Source organism: Cygnus olor, chromosome 15 (genome assembly GCF_009769625.2).
Source record: "Cygnus olor isolate bCygOlo1 chromosome 15, bCygOlo1.pri.v2, whole genome shotgun sequence".
NCBI lineage: Eukaryota > Metazoa > Chordata > Aves > Anseriformes > Anatidae > Cygnus > Cygnus olor.
The window spans coordinates 9,817,455-9,833,939 of NC_049183.1; the positions used below are offsets into that span (position 1 = coordinate 9,817,455).

At 43.3% G+C, this 16,485-nt stretch overlaps 2 protein-coding genes across 2 annotated transcripts; one reads left to right on the forward strand and one right to left on the reverse strand.

Annotated features, from left to right (window-relative positions):
- Nucleotides 1-1,705: 1,705 nt before the first annotated feature.
- LOC121078696 (melanin-concentrating hormone receptor 1-like) lies at nucleotides 1,706-3,300 on the forward strand. The gene is given in 2 exon segments (XM_040575137.1): nucleotides 1,706-1,790; nucleotides 2,306-3,300. Coding segments are annotated over 2 exon segments (1,080 nt in total).
- Nucleotides 3,301-8,918: 5,618 nt separating this feature from the next.
- ZP2 (zona pellucida glycoprotein 2) lies at nucleotides 8,919-14,919 on the reverse strand. Its single transcript, XM_040575273.1, has 18 exons — nucleotides 14,767-14,919; nucleotides 14,609-14,685; nucleotides 14,372-14,455; nucleotides 14,186-14,280; nucleotides 13,199-13,357; nucleotides 12,822-12,866; nucleotides 12,434-12,598; nucleotides 11,897-11,993; nucleotides 11,640-11,821; nucleotides 11,154-11,283; nucleotides 10,795-10,976; nucleotides 10,626-10,717; nucleotides 10,408-10,532; nucleotides 9,934-10,123; nucleotides 9,534-9,669; nucleotides 9,360-9,456; nucleotides 9,186-9,272; nucleotides 8,919-9,101 (listed from the first exon to the last, which is right to left on the reverse strand). Exons 1-18 carry the CDS (start codon nucleotides 14,811-14,813, stop codon nucleotides 8,959-8,961), a joined length of 2,133 nt encoding a protein of 710 aa, XP_040431207.1. The 5' UTR covers nucleotides 14,814-14,919; the 3' UTR covers nucleotides 8,919-8,958.
- Between the last annotated feature and the right edge of the window lie 1,566 nt (nucleotides 14,920-16,485).

A 16,485-nucleotide genomic window follows, 5' to 3' on the forward strand; every position in this document is an offset into this window, starting at 1 on the left:
ATCCCAGATATTTTTTTTTTAATTTCTAGCTGATAACAATATTCAAGTGGCAGGAGGAAAAAACAAAACAAAGAAAAATAGAGAAAGCACACTTCTCTTTGTAAAAAAAGCTAGTGCTGTGGTATTGTTTATATAACAAACACCTTGGAGAAATCCATCTAAAAGATGGAACAAAGGTTTCATATGAGTATATGGGCACAGTTTTTTTACACTGCTGTTATTGACAGCCACTGCAGATCTGATCAAGTGGAAATTACAATAGAGCTTTACCAGTTTACAGCAGATCAGGATTGGTGTGCAAAATAATGGAAAGACATACTAACAACTGTGTGGTACTGCCCAGGGGTAAGACTGCACATCAGAGCTGTAGGTAATACAACCCAAACGCACATTCCCAGTGCATGTACAGGACTGCAAAAAAAAATGAAGGATAGCAATGTTTGCAAATGAAGAGACTCCAACAAGGTTGTATGCTGGGAGAACTGAGGTGAAAAGAGGTGTTTTGCAGTGTCTGGTAAATGGTATGCATTATCCCTTGTGCAAATGGACCGGTACCTGCTTTTAAGAGCTGTGAAGTACTGAAAAAAGAACCATTTTTAAGTGCTAGAAATCCTTATGGCTAGCAAAAAAATGAGCCTCGAAATAGCATTCTAATCATTATATAATCCTTCCTGCCTTTCACTAGACTGCTGTCCCCAATCATCAGAATATAGTTTGAGTCTAATCTTACTTTCCAAATGTCTATACGGTAATTCCTTCAATCTAGGACTTTAGTGGCTGCTACAAGCAAATTGTTATGAGGGAAACACGACAGAGATCAATGTAACTTGATTATAACAGTCACCACCTCGATTATTTAATGGCTTCAGTGTTCTGCCTTTATTACATACCAAATTATTGTAATTTTAAGTACACCTTGAAAATCAATCCCTTGTTTATCTCCTATTTTCTTCCATCAGTCTGCCTAAAATGAAACATACAACTTTATTACCATGCCTCAGAATGAATTGAAATGGAGAAAACACTTCACAGGAGGGAAATGATGATGCTGTTTATCCAATGTGCCGCAACTGATCAGGTATACCCAGAAAATAGCTGATTTCCACATACATACTTACTTACGCAGCTTGTACCTTTTCACTTTTGGGAAGATCATATTTGAGGGTCGAAAGATATTAACCCCAATCTCCACTTGCAAGTCTTGCCACAAACTAAATTTTAGGCACTTTAGCTTAACATGGTTCTTTGCAGAATAATGTTAAGTTATACTCAGTTATCCCCCCAAAAGCAAAATGTGCTCTCTATTCTTACTACCCATCATTTTATTAGTGGATTTTATTTACTTCCAGTCCTCGTTTGCTTCTCCAGAGCACAAGTCCAGTGCTTAGTCTCTCAGTGGATCTTGATTACTGCCTTCAACACTAAAATGAAATTCTGCTCTCCCTGCAATTGCATTTCCAGCACTCCACTGACAGCCCGATGACAGGCACTTTGACTCATTACATCCTGATAGCGGTTTTGCCTAGTGGTGGTGCAGGGAGCACAGGAGCAGCTTTTTAACCCACATTAACAGCTTCTGCTGATTCTTAGAGCATTAGCTTTCTGAGCAGCTCCACAGACCTCCGAGGAATCAGCAACCTTTATTCTTTCCATATGAAACACCAGCATCTTGAAGCTGCTGGTAGGGGCCAGTTTTTACTGAAGAATGGATTATAAAACAAATCACACAGACAGCTTGAACATCTGTATCCCCAACAACTCCAAGGCTGTTCAAAACTTTTCTATGTCTGGTAAGTGCAATAAACAGGTAAGTAGAAAATATATAAATTATAGGTATAAGGCATTGGGAAGAAGAAAAGTAATTTGAAATTGTTTTGAAAGCCTGAATAGGGATACTAATATCCATACAGTTGAACATACACATCAGATAATGCATATATTCATAAAATGTTTTATATATGCATCTGAAGAGGTATACACACACATGGAATGACAAACCCGTGTTCTCTCATTCTATTGTTTTTACGTTCATTCATATGAAGGGAGGAGTGGGTGTATGCACATTTCATTAGACACATCTGATTCAGTGTGTAGGATTGGGAAAGTTGCTGAGAAAGTGCCTGTGTGGTTAAATACAGCCACACACACAAAGCACATCTTCTCTTTACATGTGCCTAAGAAATCCATTACTGTTTTGATTCTGATCACTCATTGTCTGTTAGAAGTCAGAATATCTAGAAGGCATGTCCTCAGCTGTGGCCCTGGCACACCTGGCTTTTTTTCTTGCCTGCAATTATCTCTGCAGGTGACCTCACCAGGATGAGCTATGGCAGCTTCATCATGCCCACCTTGTTTGGCATTATCTGCTTGTTGGGCATTATCAGTAACAGCCTGGTTATCTGCATAGTCTTTAAGAAATCTGGCCCTAGCAGTAGCATCCCAGGTATCTTCATCATCAGTCTCTCCATGGTAGACCTGCTTTTCCTCCTGGGCATGCCCTTCCTCATCCATCAGCTACTTGGGAATGGAGCCTGGCACTTCGGGGAGATGATGTGCACAGTCATCACTGCCCTGGATGCTAACAGCCAGTTCACCAGCACCTACATTCTCACTGCTATGTCTATCGACCGCTACCTGGCCACTGTCTACCCGTTCACCTCTACTCGCTTCAGGAAGCCCCCTGTGGCAATCGTTGTCATCTGTGTGCTCTGGGCCTTTTCCTTCCTCAGTATTACACCTGTGTAGATGTATGCTCAGCTCATCCCTCTGCAAGGAGGACTGCTAGGCTGTGGGATTTGTTTTCCAGACCCTCAGAGGGACATTTACTGGTACACTCTTTATCAGTTCTTCCTTGCCTTTGCCATCCCTTTTGCCCTTATCACAGTGGCTTACAGGAAGATCTTGCTCAAGATGTCCAGGTCCTCAGAAGCACTAATGAGCCAAAGACACACAAGGGCTGCTCGAACCAAGAAATTGACCCATACAGCAATTGCTAGTTGTGCAGCTTTCTTCAGTTGTTGGGCACCTTTCCACCTCCTACAACTGGCCCAGTTTGCCATGACTCACCCTACCTTGCCTTTCCACTATGCCTACAATGTGGCCATCAGCCTGGGTTATGCCAGTGTTCTGAATCCCTTTATCTACATCCTCCTGGGACGGAATTTTCCAAGGCAGCTTGGGGTCCCTGGAAGGCCAGAAGCTGCAGGACAGGCCACTCCAAGTGAGAGCAAAAACATTCATGGGGATGCAAGTGAGTCAGGGCAACCACTACCGCATTTGGTGCCCGTCTCTGGCAGGTAACAAGTCATGCAGCAATAAGGGTATGCCCCCACTACCCAGTCACTTTCCTCCTTTCCTGAGGAAACATGAAGTCAGCAGTCGGCAAATTAAGCACCATGCACTATCCCATAGGATGTATCTTTACCTTGCTTGGAGACAAGCAAAAGGCAGCACTTGGGCAACAAGTAAGTATATTCCAGCTCAGAGTCCGGGCACACTATTTCCTTCTACATTTTATATTGATTTTCCATTATGTAATTTGTTCTGTCATCAGCACTTATCAGGAGCCAAAGCTGTGAACTCTCAATTGCCAGCAGCTAGAAGTAGGATATGGAACAGTTTCTCTCCTGCTGCCCTGACCTTTACATGTTTATCAGCTGCTCCTTTGAAAGCTTCTCAACCCATCCTTTTAATAAGAGCTACTTTCAGTACTGCACCATCACCATATTACCATAGTTTCAAAAGGGGATATGCTGAAACAACAGAACTAGGTCAGCGTAAACCACATATTTTTACTGGAGACAGAAGTCATCCCTCAAATGATGAGTTTGTGTTGTTGGTTTTAAAGTTATTTAACAGCCCAGTGAAGTTCCTCATCATGTAAAATAATCTTTATTACAAAGGTCCATTTTACTCTTGAAAAAATATAGAGCTAAGGTGTAGCCATATCACAAGCTTATCACATGGTAAGCTTCAGGAGCAGAGAAGACTTCCACACACCTCACAGACAGCTCTCAACCAACTGACTCAAAGCCAGAAACAGATGTGGGCAGTTATCATGGCCTGGTGCTTGCAGGACATGACTGGGGCAACTACCCCACGCAAGGATAGCAATACAAGTCCAGTTGTGAACGAGGGAGGTGTGGAGATGGTACTAGAGTCTTGTTTCAACTCTCTTGGCTTCCTGCAGAACAGAGGCAGCCCAGCAGGGAAAGAGCAGGTGCTTTTTCCACCATGGTGGTACCAGGCCCAACTGGTTCCTCAGCATAACCAACTCAGGCCTTCTGAGCAGCACTGCCTCTTAAAGGCTCATGGGCCCCACTTCAGAAAGAAGCTTACCTCAGAGAGCTGCTCTCAAAGCCCTCATCCTTATATCCCAGGGTATTCCAAACATCCTAAGGCCTTCTGAGGAGGTTTGCAGCCAACAGCTTTGAAACAGATTCGCAACCAGCTACTCAGAGCCTTGCCCACACATCCAGTAGCAGATGCCTCCTTTCCATCTGCTGTCTCCACATGCAATAGTTTTGATTTTTTTCGTCCTCTTGCTGCACCATCATTTGCACTATGCCCTTCTGTATTTGTTAACTTCATTAAGACTTCAAAACTCCCTCTTGATGTCCACAAGTACAGCAGAATTGAACCACCCTGGAAGAATAATGAAGTTAATCCTCTTGGAGACTAGAGACAGATCTCCTCTCAGCCTTCCCCCAAGCAGATATTAGCCAGAAACAGGAACCAGGCTAGAACCACCCTCAGTTGACCTGTGGGGCTGTCACTGTATTCCACCTCCTTATATAACCACTCCAGCTATTAAAAATAGTGCAAAGGATAGAGGAAGTCAAAGAGCAAGAGTAAGCTTTTAGCTTTAGGTAAAGGTATAGGTAAGTGAAATGTTTCAAGGGTCCTTGCTCCTGAGAGCTTCCAGGTGATTACATGAGCTACTTAAGCAACAATTTATGGGGATATTGTTCTGTAAAAGACAAGCGGTAAATATTCATGCAACAGCTTACATAACATTATGTAAATCCCAGCTATTCTAGATGGAGTTTGGATCTCCATTCTAGCAGAGAGAAAAAGCTTCTCTACCCAAACAAGCACTAATCTTTTCCCACATTTCAGAATGAGGGGAGAGAGAGGGAGGGAGAAACATTAAGAACATTAGCCTCGTTTGGCTCAGAAAACCTAAGAGCACATACAGATAAGTGCTATGTTAACAACATAAACCCTCTTCCATAAGTACCACTTTCACTAGCTTCTACAAAAGAAATGTAGACAGCCAGGAACAACACTACTTGAGTGTTGCTATTGCTTCACAATTCATGTAAGAGAGGCATTAGGAAACAGCTAGCTAAAAGCCAGAGGCAGGGCTGCTGTGCTGTTTCTGCTGCCCCCGAACAACTCCGCAAGGGTAAGAATGATACTTCCTAGGATGATGGACCTCCAAGTATCTACTTATCACTGGATGTAACATTACTGTAGCTAAAAAAAGATACTGCTACATGAAAGTGCAAAGCAGAAAGACCATCAGTTTCAGTACAAGAAGAAGAGTATGAATTCCATCATTGATATAAATGCTCTGTTACACCTAAAATCCAATGCAATGGGACTTAATCTTAGTAAGGTTGCTTGCTATAAAACAACCCATGCAATCATTTCAAACCTAACCCTTATCAACTCGATAAGAGATTGTGAATACACCTTGTAAATAAATGGTTCTGATTTGAAACAGTTTCATTATGCTTTCATTGACAGTGATTAACCTTTCTATTTTCTCTCAGAACTTCCTGCTCCCCTCACAGAATTAATTCACAAATATTTGGAAAGTATACCCTAAAATTCCTCTGTATGTATTCAAAATAACTCATTAATAATGCTTATTGTGAAGAGACTGCGGCAGGTGAGTCCCCCACTCCTACACTACTTCTGCACTGAAGACTTGACAGTTCGCATTAGTAGAGTTGTCTGCTGACTTCATCTAATGTCCCACATGTCCACAGAATACAGAGCTAGACTTCTGGTGATGATTCTCCCCCTTTACTCCAAGGTGTAAGACAGTCAAACTCAAGTTACCACACCCACAGTGCAGAGCATTTTAATTCTTCTCTATTTTGTTTCACACAATTGTATTTTCATGCACCATTTCTTTAACTGTTTAAAGTCATGTGTACAGAATATAAAAAAGCTTAACTGCATGCCTGAAACCACCTCAACTGACTGAAAATGGACTGTTACATTTACAGGCAGTGCTGTCATTTCCTATACTAAAAGCAAACCACTGTACAGTGACTTTTAAAAACATAAGCTGACCTTTTACCAAAAGCACTGATTTGCTATATCTCATATCCTGCTGAAGCTCTAAGTGCTACCACCTTTCATACCAGAATAGTTAGTACAAGCACTTTTAGGGTCCATTTATGGGACAGCAAAACTAAGAAACACAGCCTCCCTATGTTACTTGAAAGTGCAGTGATTCTTTAGTGACTAGTAGTGTTAGGCATCAGTGCTTTTGCTCTGCAACAAGACATATGAACAATTTAAGTGTTCATACTGAAAATACAGTAGTTTTAAAGTGAACCTTATTAATCCAAGCACTTCAGGACTATCACTGATTGGTTTAGTGTGGAAAGGTAGTTCATGACAGTTCATGTCCTTCACATGAGACAGCAGAAGCAGGAAATAGTATTTCACAAATATAGTAACATTTCAGCATAAATCAAAAGCAAATGAATGTACTATGCAAATTAAGCAACCAACCACATACTCATACTATTTATGACAGCAGCAAGAGGAAAGTAGTATGGCAAGTTAACATTTAGCATCATAAAACTGTCTCTTGCTTATCCAGATTATCATATTCCATAAGAATGGGTATCAACTGTTGGAATAGATAACAAGACCCGCATCAAATTCTATCTAATTAGTATGGCACAACCAGTCTTCAAAGGATGCATCATTAATTCTGAGGTAGCATTGGTATTTGCCATTCTCTGCCCACAGGTTAAATACCCTGTTAAACTACTTGGCTCCCTACAATGCAGTAGTGTTTAGTGTTTACCTTATCTAGATTAAAATGTGACGGGAAATTAGTTCCTTTCTAAAGGAATATTTCAGAAATAGAAGCGAGTAGCCTATATCATTCAAGGCTTTTTTAATGGAAGGGAATACTAATAGCACAGGGAACCCCCAAGGAGGACTTGGGAGATCTTTAGTCTCTCCTGGCACCCAAACTGAAACCTGATTTTTCCAATTCTGTACTGAATAGGAGCAGCTGCATGTAACAAAAACATCAGAAAGCAAACAATTCACTACCCTGTAGTTTTTATGAGTATCTTCCAGCCAAGGAAAAAAGGTATGAACGCTTTCTTTCCCTCCTCTCTGCACAGCTGTTTATACTTCGATGTGTGCATTACAGTGAAATACAGGTGCTTTTTCTATTCTTCTCCCCCCAGCCCACCCTTTTCAAGGGAACACCTCCACCTTAATTCTCAGCAACCTTAACACTACATACTCCCCCTATCCTCAAAGTCAGGGAACTGTCAGGAAACTGCCAGCCACAAGAGTATCAGCTGTAGATTACTTTACGTGGATTTCTTTAAAAAAAGAGCATTTGATAAGCATTTCAAGGAAATAGGCTGTAAAATTCAGTGATAAGGTAACACAGCAATAGAAGATTCCAGAACAAATAGGAAGTTCAGGTTTACAGGTAACACTAAGTTTCTTAATAAGTAGCGATTAAGAGGAAAGCAATATGCAGTTTCATAAGTATACAGGAGATAGAGAGAATACATAGTAGACAATGTATGTGCTGCTGCTGCACTGAACTCTACCTTGACAGAGAAGTGGAGAGCCACAAGAAAGCAAACCTGAAATGGACCTACCAAACACATACCTTGAAAATCTGTAATTAGTATGAAGCATTTACAAAGTGACAGGGAACTGGAAAAGTTCATTGAGTAACAAACCTATTCATGATTGTTAGATAGCACCTTATTTTTAAGGCATTTTTTTTCAAAGCACTTGATTATCCCTGGGTGACTACTACTCTGTGACACAGGATAAACTGTTACTGTAAGACACACTAGTAAGGACTCATGTTTCTTGAGTTTGAACCATTGAACTTGGAGCCTAAAATGTATTCTGCTCATCAATCAATAGCAATGACAGCAGTCTGATGCAAGGCAAACAGGAAACAGCAACTGTGGGCAGAGGTGCTCAGCAGCAGCACTTCTTGGGATCAGAGCACTGTGGCAAGTGTAACCTAAGGCTGTTTGCTCCACTGCGCCTTATTCCTAGAAGTAGCCCTGTAGTTTCATCCACCTGTAGACAAAACCAACTAGTCTTAAGACCTCCATCAGTAACCCCTCTGCAGGTAAGCACACCCACAACCTTTCCTATTTTAAGGTAGACAGCCCCAAAACCCTGTTCCCATTTATTAACTGTTCCACAACTCACCCCAGGAAGGCACCACAAAGCTTTTAATCCAGGGGTAAAAAAGGTCAGCTACAGACTAGAGCTGAGCAGCCAGGGGTTCAGCATACCACTACTCAGGCCCACTTATCCTCAAAGAGCTTATGATCTCTGAAGCCCACAATTCAAGGGTAGTTAATTCACAGGTAGTTAAAGATCAACCATACTGATCTTAAAAGCTACCAATACACAATCCTTAGCTCCTCAGAAAAATAGAGCTCACTTGTCTCTTACAGCCACTTGATTCTCAATGTCACCTTTAAAGACAGTAAGCTTAATATGGCCAGTCACAGGTTACTGCCTACTGAACATGAAGGATCTTAGAAGCTTTGGTTCTGGTTTCAGCTTGATTTCTGACCAAATAATGTAGTAGTACCACTGCTCAGCAAGACATCTGTCTTGTCAAGGAAATATACTAAAAAATCCAGAGATAAAAGCCTTTCCTGAAAGGGTTAAGGATCACATCACTCCAAGTTTATTTGGAAAATTGCACTAACATGTTACATTTAGCATCGATGCTCTTCTCTGTAGGCATTTAAGAACAGCCAAAAATAGCAGCACTGTGGCCAGCAGACAGAGAGCAGCAACGGCAGTCATTGTAACACCAGCCCATGCTTCCTTGCTGAGAGTGTTCCCTACAAAGGGAAAAGAAAGTTAAGTACAGTAAAAAGCTGCATCCTCAGACTAAGCAATATGTTACCATAACACTTGCTTAGTACCTTGGGTTGCAGACCATCCTTCTGGCACAAGGAGAACAGGACCCCGCAAGCTCACCACAGCAGAGTTCACACCTGGCATCCCACTCTCTACAACAATAACATAGCAGAGGTGAGCCCCATAGTACAGCAGGTTAATCTTGAATCAGTGCAGCCTAACATCTGCTTAGACATTACCTCTCTTGCTTCTAGATTGTCTAGGACACTTTGTCACACACAGAGGGGAGTCTGGTTGGAAACGGTTACAGATCAGGACACTGCAATGGAAGTACACCTGAAAAAAACCAGATCCATCACTTATAGAAATAACTGGTCCTACTTATTGCTTTAAGCAGAAGTAGTGTCACTTACTAGGCCAGGGAGGGATTTGTCACCAGATATGAAGGCAAAAGTCTTCACTTCCAGCCTTTGACGATAGTTAGGGTAGCTGACACCATGCCCCACAGGATGGAACACAGTCTTGTAGCTGTCCAAGTCATACTCACATCTGCCAATGGTTAAGAAGCAGCAAGTCAGAATAGCACAGTATAAGCCAGATCTTTTTTTCCCAGAAGTAGGCTGCCTTTCAGTGTAGAGATGTTGTCATTCTCCTGCAAATTCCAAGATATCCAGGACGGTGCCAGCAAGATGCCTGAAAGCGCACCTCTAGCAAAGCCCTTATACCTGGGGCTCTGTTTCTAGAGAGAGGTGGTGGTAAGGGAAGAGTCAGAGGAATCTTGCCACCCACTGCCAACAGGGCACTAGCACTCACCCATCAACAACAATATTCCACTGGGGAAGTGAGCTTGGATCTTGTGATGCTGTTGCCCAACAGTCATCCAATACAAGATGAAGGTTGGGGTCATTGCGGTTCAGGACCTGCACTTCCAGGAAGATGGGCTGCCGTAGGTACCTTACTATTGGGTACTGATCATCACGGTAAGGCTGCCTGTAGGAGTCCTCTGCAAGGCACAAACCAGAACCTTAGTAGGTAAGTTAATGTGCAGGGTCCTGAAGAGACTGGCCTACAGCTCTTCAAGACCAGCCAGCCTGCCAGCTGCACTTTGTCCAAGAGTCAGATATTAAGCTATAGATTTAAGGCTATAGATTTTCTACCTCAAATAGCATGAGGGAAGAAAGCATATAAAGTCACTGGAAGTCCAAGCATCAGTTCACCTATATACCCTCCCTCTCAACAGAAGGTCCAGTTTTTCCCCAGCTATCTGAAACTAGGAGTCAGCATTACCTGGGTAGCTTAGAAGAACTAAGGAGAGGGGACCTTGGTTCATTGAAGAAGACAGGGGAGGAAAGTTGTCTACCCTTACAGAAAGGGATGCATCACCATTGCTGAAGGAGCACAGAACTGTTAATCTGTAAGAATGAGGGAGCAAGTAAGTATCACATTCATACAGAAAATACCTAGACCCAGAACTAGTTACCACCCAAAGAGGCACCCAGACACACCTGAATTCACTGTCCCTTGAGATCCTGCGCAATGGAAAGTCTGCCCATAGTGCCCTCACCTCATTCTCATAAGTGATCTTCTCTCCATCAAGCTGAGAAGTAACAACAGCATTAGTGAGGGTATTCCCACTGCATGAAGTCTTCCCATTAGCCCTGGGAACATACTTACCCAATACCTGGTTCCACACCCACTCAGTGGGACATGAAACCAAACCCTGTCATTCAAAGAGGACTTAAAGGCTGGCTTGCATGCTGGGTCTCTCAGCCTAAGCGTATCCAAGTCCAGTGGTGGTACAGTACTGTCAGCAAGGACTTCAAAATCCATGTACCCATCCTGGGTGCATACAGCAGCTGGAACAGAGATTTACATAAGTTATCATGCCCAGACAAGGATGGCTCACTCTGACAAGAGCAAGTGTATTTTAGCTAGACATGTACCTTCCTGTGGAGACCTAGCTCAAGAACAAGCCTGGAGAAAGTATTACCAGCTGAGCAACAGGCTGGGCTGAGTCCACTGCAGTCACTCACCTAATGGTATATGCTGGTCACAGGGGCACTCTGGATGCATCACCATTGCCACTATCTCCCCATGGAGCCGAAAAGCCAGTTTCAAGGCAGACATGTAGGACTGAACTCCTGGGCAGCTCTCCCCATGTAGCTGAAAGACAACAATTACTCTCCTGTAGTATAAATAGGAGTGTTCGTTTTAACACACGTGCATATTAAAGTTGATTTTACTTGCCCTGTGGCCACGTTGCTCTTCACTCAGCTAGTCCAAGTCTGCCTCCAGCTCTTTTTGAGAGGATACTTCATGAAACCTGTGTTACCTTTGAGTGATCGCTATCTACCATGGTCAGTTTTGCATTTGCCTTAACCACAATTGCCCTCAGCCAGCCACAGGGCACACAGCTGACTTGACCAGTGCTTAGCACAGAAACTTTGACCATGTTCCCAGTCAACACAAGTGAGTTGAGTTACCACACCAACCCCCAGGACTTCAGAATCTGAACTCACCCTGAACTTCAGGACTTCCCTGCTAACATGCAGCTTGACCCCTCTATTGGTGTCCAGAGCAATCCCATATTCCTGGAGCTGGTCCATTGGGATGGTCTTATCCTCTACACCCACAGCCTTAAGGGTGCCTGGGAAGGCTGGTATGACAACAGTCATGTGTGTTCCATTACAGACTGCTGGACCTGCAATAACAGCCTCATTAAGATATAACACCTACTCCTCATGGCAGAGGAGGACCAGCTTCTTCCATGCATTACCTGGTGCACAAAGCATTCTTGACTCCACAGTTAACCTACGTTCAGGAGGACCATATGTGAGCTTGAGTGCCACAGTGTAGAGCACCTTGCCATCATGCTGCAAAAGATATACAACTCTATTACAGCGCACTCAGCTCAAGCCATCATAGGATGAATCCTGCAGGTTGGTATATCATATCTGATCCAAGGCTGCTGCTTTACATATCTTGAACAGTTTCTTCCCACCCTTCCAGAAAGGATCTGCTCATGACACTGCTAGTCAGATGCTCATGGGACAGGCTGCAGCTGGAATCCCAACTATGTAGACACCTATCAGCTGTGCTGATCTGAGGTGCACACTGTATTCCCCCATTTTATAGGGCTAGACAGTTCAGTGGCAACTATGTCAAGTCTAACAGCTTCATACATACACCAGCTAAATACAACATCTGATGACATAAGCTCTAACATCTGCAGGTGCTTTCAACACAAGGAAGGTGTCCGGACTCAAAAGTAGCAGAAGAAGTAGTTCCCAGTCCTAACTCTTCGTGCACCTACCTTGTATGAGACAACTCCAGTAGCAGTAAAAGCCACCTGAAAAATCAGGTTGTGTCCATCAGCTAGAAAGTTGTAGCCTTGCTGCATGGCTTGCCCAAGGCTCAGCTGGTGTACCCTGGTTCCATCATCAATTGACAGAGTCCAGGTCATTGGAGTTGCTGGAACCTGCAAAGCTGGAAGTCTTTCCTTAGGAAGGGAAAGATAACCACACAACAGTAAAACATTAGTTCCTCACCCTGCAGCTGTTACACTCAAGCTACCTGTACTGATAGCACCAAATTAGACTTCCCAACAAGATGCAAGTATTCCAGCCTGAAAGCATTAGGCTCAATTTAGGTTCAAAACCAAGGCACACCCACACCCTCCCTTTTGTAAGAAGGTCACCTACTGTATGCTCATCATTGAGGCTTGGAATGAGTCTTGGGAAGGTAACCTGAGAAAGAAAAGCATGAGAGTTAGACAACACAAGCAGACAATAGTTATGAGTTTACCATTCAAGAGAAATCTCTGCTACAAGGTTCCAAAGCAGAAGCTGGCATTAGCATCCCAGTTCCCCCTTCAATAGGGCTGGAGCCAGACCATGTGCATTGTTACTGTCAATTTGCTGACTAGCTCTTCAAAGAGCTGTGGGTCATGCCAAGGTGGACCCAGCCAACAGACCTCCCTGAAGCTGGCTGGAGCTTTCTGCAGATCCCAGCCACACAGTTCTAAGAGACAGCCATTCTGCCTCTCAAAGATCTATAGCACTCCCATTCCTCTACTTACTGCCATGAAGTCTTTTGTACAGTTTGTTGCACCAGCAAAGAAAGGAGCAATGATTTCATCTGCATGGACAACATTGCAGTGAGTGCTGTAGGTTATGTTCTTCTCCTCTCCCATTGTGTCATTCACCATCAGCCTCAGTCTCAGCTGGTGCTGACCATGCTATAGGCAACAAGAGACTAATTAGAAAGAAGCAGGGCTCACAGCACAAAAACAAGTCTTTATGACTTGCTCCAACTTAGAGTTATTTCAGGCATTTGTACCAGAGCAAGGACAAGATTAACCGTTATTTTAGGAGTTCTATGATGGAAAAAGGATTCTCTAGAAAATCATGGGTGCACAAGACTAGGCTGCAGAGTAAAAAGTTCTAAGAGATACAGGAATCAAGAAGAAAGCTAGAGAGCTTCAAGGACTACCTGACCAGTGGGCTGTAGTAGCAGCTGTTGAAAAGCACATTAATAAGTACCACACATTAATAACTACCCATTAATAACTACCACGAAACCCCACAGAAGTCTGAGGGCATTTCTAATACCTAGAAGCAACTGATAGCTGTAAAGCTTCTGCCTTTGAGGTCAGTTTGGGGGTGGCCTCCCAGTTACTGCTCTACCCCAAGAGAGGATAACCTGCATTATTTGATCTGTCAGTATACATATAGAAAAATAAAGTGCTATGCAATTCTTGGACCTCATCTACTTCCCTAGATGGTATCATTTTAACTAGCTCTCAACTCTATTACAGGAGACCACAGCTTTTATGGTGGCATCCAAATGTATTTAATGCACAGCTAGAAGAATAAGTAGTCAGGCAACAGTATTTTAGCAGCTTAAGTCAGTAGTCCTCTGGACTCATCCAGGCATTTCCACTCTTGAATGAAATTAGGACTAAAAACCAAATTAGTACTAGAAACCCTCTTAAATCCAATCCTGACCAAGAAAAAACAGCCAGAAAACACCAACAGCACACTCCTAGAACAGAGACTCCCTTTACCTCCAGGCTAGTGCAGTTCAGAAGTGGGACACTGAGCAACAGCTTCTCATAATCTACAGTGTGGTCACAGGACACCATTTCCTCACCACTCACATCTAGGAAGAAGGCAAATGATCAGTCCTGCAGGCAGGCACCCATCTACTTCCAAGCTACAGAGGAAAGGACCAAGCCAGCAGCAATACCTACCCACTGCACACACTTGCCAGGAAGAGTTGCCAAGCTCTCTAGAAAACTCAACCTCCATCCTGTCTGTATGACAGGTCACACTCTCTGCAAAGCAAAGGCCACAGTCAGCTCTGCCCTCACCCTCCTGGAGGTGCACCCCCAGCCCAGAGCCCTCTCTCACACTAGGAGAGGGAGAAGCAGCTCTAAGCAAACATAGACCCCATCCAAACCCCTACCAGTCCAGGGAGGTCTTATTACCTAAGAGATCCTGATCCCCCAGGCCACCAGCACAAGGGGCCAAGGGCAGCAAAAATCCAAACAGGAGGAGCAGCAACCTGCAAGGACAACAGAAGCAAATCAGAGAGCAGTCAAGGAAAGAGTCCAGCTCCTCCATCCCACACCCAAACCCCACTCACCACATCCTTGGTGTGCTGAAGCACTGCTGCCCCACACACAACCACATCTCTCTGCCACCACAAGCTTACTCTGGGTTGCCCAGGCAGAGTTATATAGGACCTGGTGCAGGCTCCACACAGGTGCAGCCTTTCTGCTGCCTAAAGGACAGAGAGTTTGCACCTGTGTCTTGTTGAGGCGTAGCCTGCTTGTGGTGAGGAGGTGAGGAGGAGGGTTCATAGGAGACCTTAAAGTGATGCTAAAGCTTTGGCACTGATTGTTGTATACCGTTTTAAGGCATTTTCTTCTTGCCCCAAATTTACTCCCTTTATTCTCTTGCCAAATGTTGCATAGAAAAATGTACATCTTTTGTCAACTAATTTTTTTTAAAAGGAGATTTCAGTGCCACTTCAATTTTCTGATAATTTAAAAGAATTCCACTGGTAGATTTGTATGTAATTGAAAATATTTTGTTCCCCTCCATGGACAAATCTGCAATGCTGATAGTAGATCTAATTAGGAGGAAAACATGAGTGGCAGGTTAAGGAAGATGAGAAGTCACGTATCAATTTTTAGACTGGAAGATCTCTGGAGGCTCTGGACTGTTATTGTTCAAAGCTAGGATCTGCAACTACACTGGAGTAAACAGCAGCTGATGTTAGTAGCAGAAAAACAATTCGGACTTCTGCTTTTGCCATCAATAGGATTAGTATGAAGCAAAGCTCTGGCAAGAAATTAACTTCCCAGAGACCCCTGGACTCACGAAATGTATACCATGTGCCTTTATTTATTTATTTTACAATCAGAATCACTGCTCTCAAAAGCCATGATTGTAGTGAAAATTAACGAAACAAATTCTGAAGCTGTGTGCTAGGTTGTTGCATTATTTATCTATTTTTATTTAGCTTCGACTTAACACGGTAGGGGAAAAAAGGGTTTCAAGTACATGCCCTTTGTAAAACTACCCAAGCGAGGTACTTTCAGGCAGAGTCAAATCTGATGCAAAGTTAAACCCGTTCAGTTTCCCCATGCCTGATTCACAGCTTCATCCAGTTGCTGGGAGATGCAGGTCACGTTCCTGGAGGCTGGCTGATGCTGGGCTGGTGGCTACCCAGCAGAAGCTCCATCTCAGGTCATGTCTGAGTGTTGCTGCTAGCTGGGGAGAAATGCAACGCAATGCAAGGTGTGTTAGCAGAAAGACAGGCTGGCGTTGCCTGCTAGAATTAACTGAGGGTTTTGCCTGCTCCCAAATGCCTTGTAACAGATTCTGGCTTGTGTTAGCTGAAAGATAGTGGTGGACCAAACAGCATTTAACAGTTAGAGCAATGTGATTGCCATAGTCACCTGGATTTGCCCTGCAGTGCACGTTAGCATCTCCTGACATCAATATTCTAGTTTGTAAGATTGCAGGATGTGATTCATCAGCATGTGCTAGGATAATTGGTTGTTGCTTCACTTAACATGTCTGAATTCCAGGATGTGCAACACAAGCCGCAGAGAAAGCACGGCCATTTCTCCTTTCAAAAAGTTCAGCTCCACCTGTCTGAGTTGCTGAACCTGTGAAAATAACTATGGCCTGAGTTATGTGGTTAAACATCTAATTCATGTCCTGGAACACAAAACTATCTCCGTGACTCTCTTACTTTTCTGCTGAAAAAACCTGCAAGGTCTCCTCTTCAGTTCCTCTGCTTTGTTTACTTATTTGAGTTTCTGACTTCTGCAAAAAAAAAAAAAAAACAAAG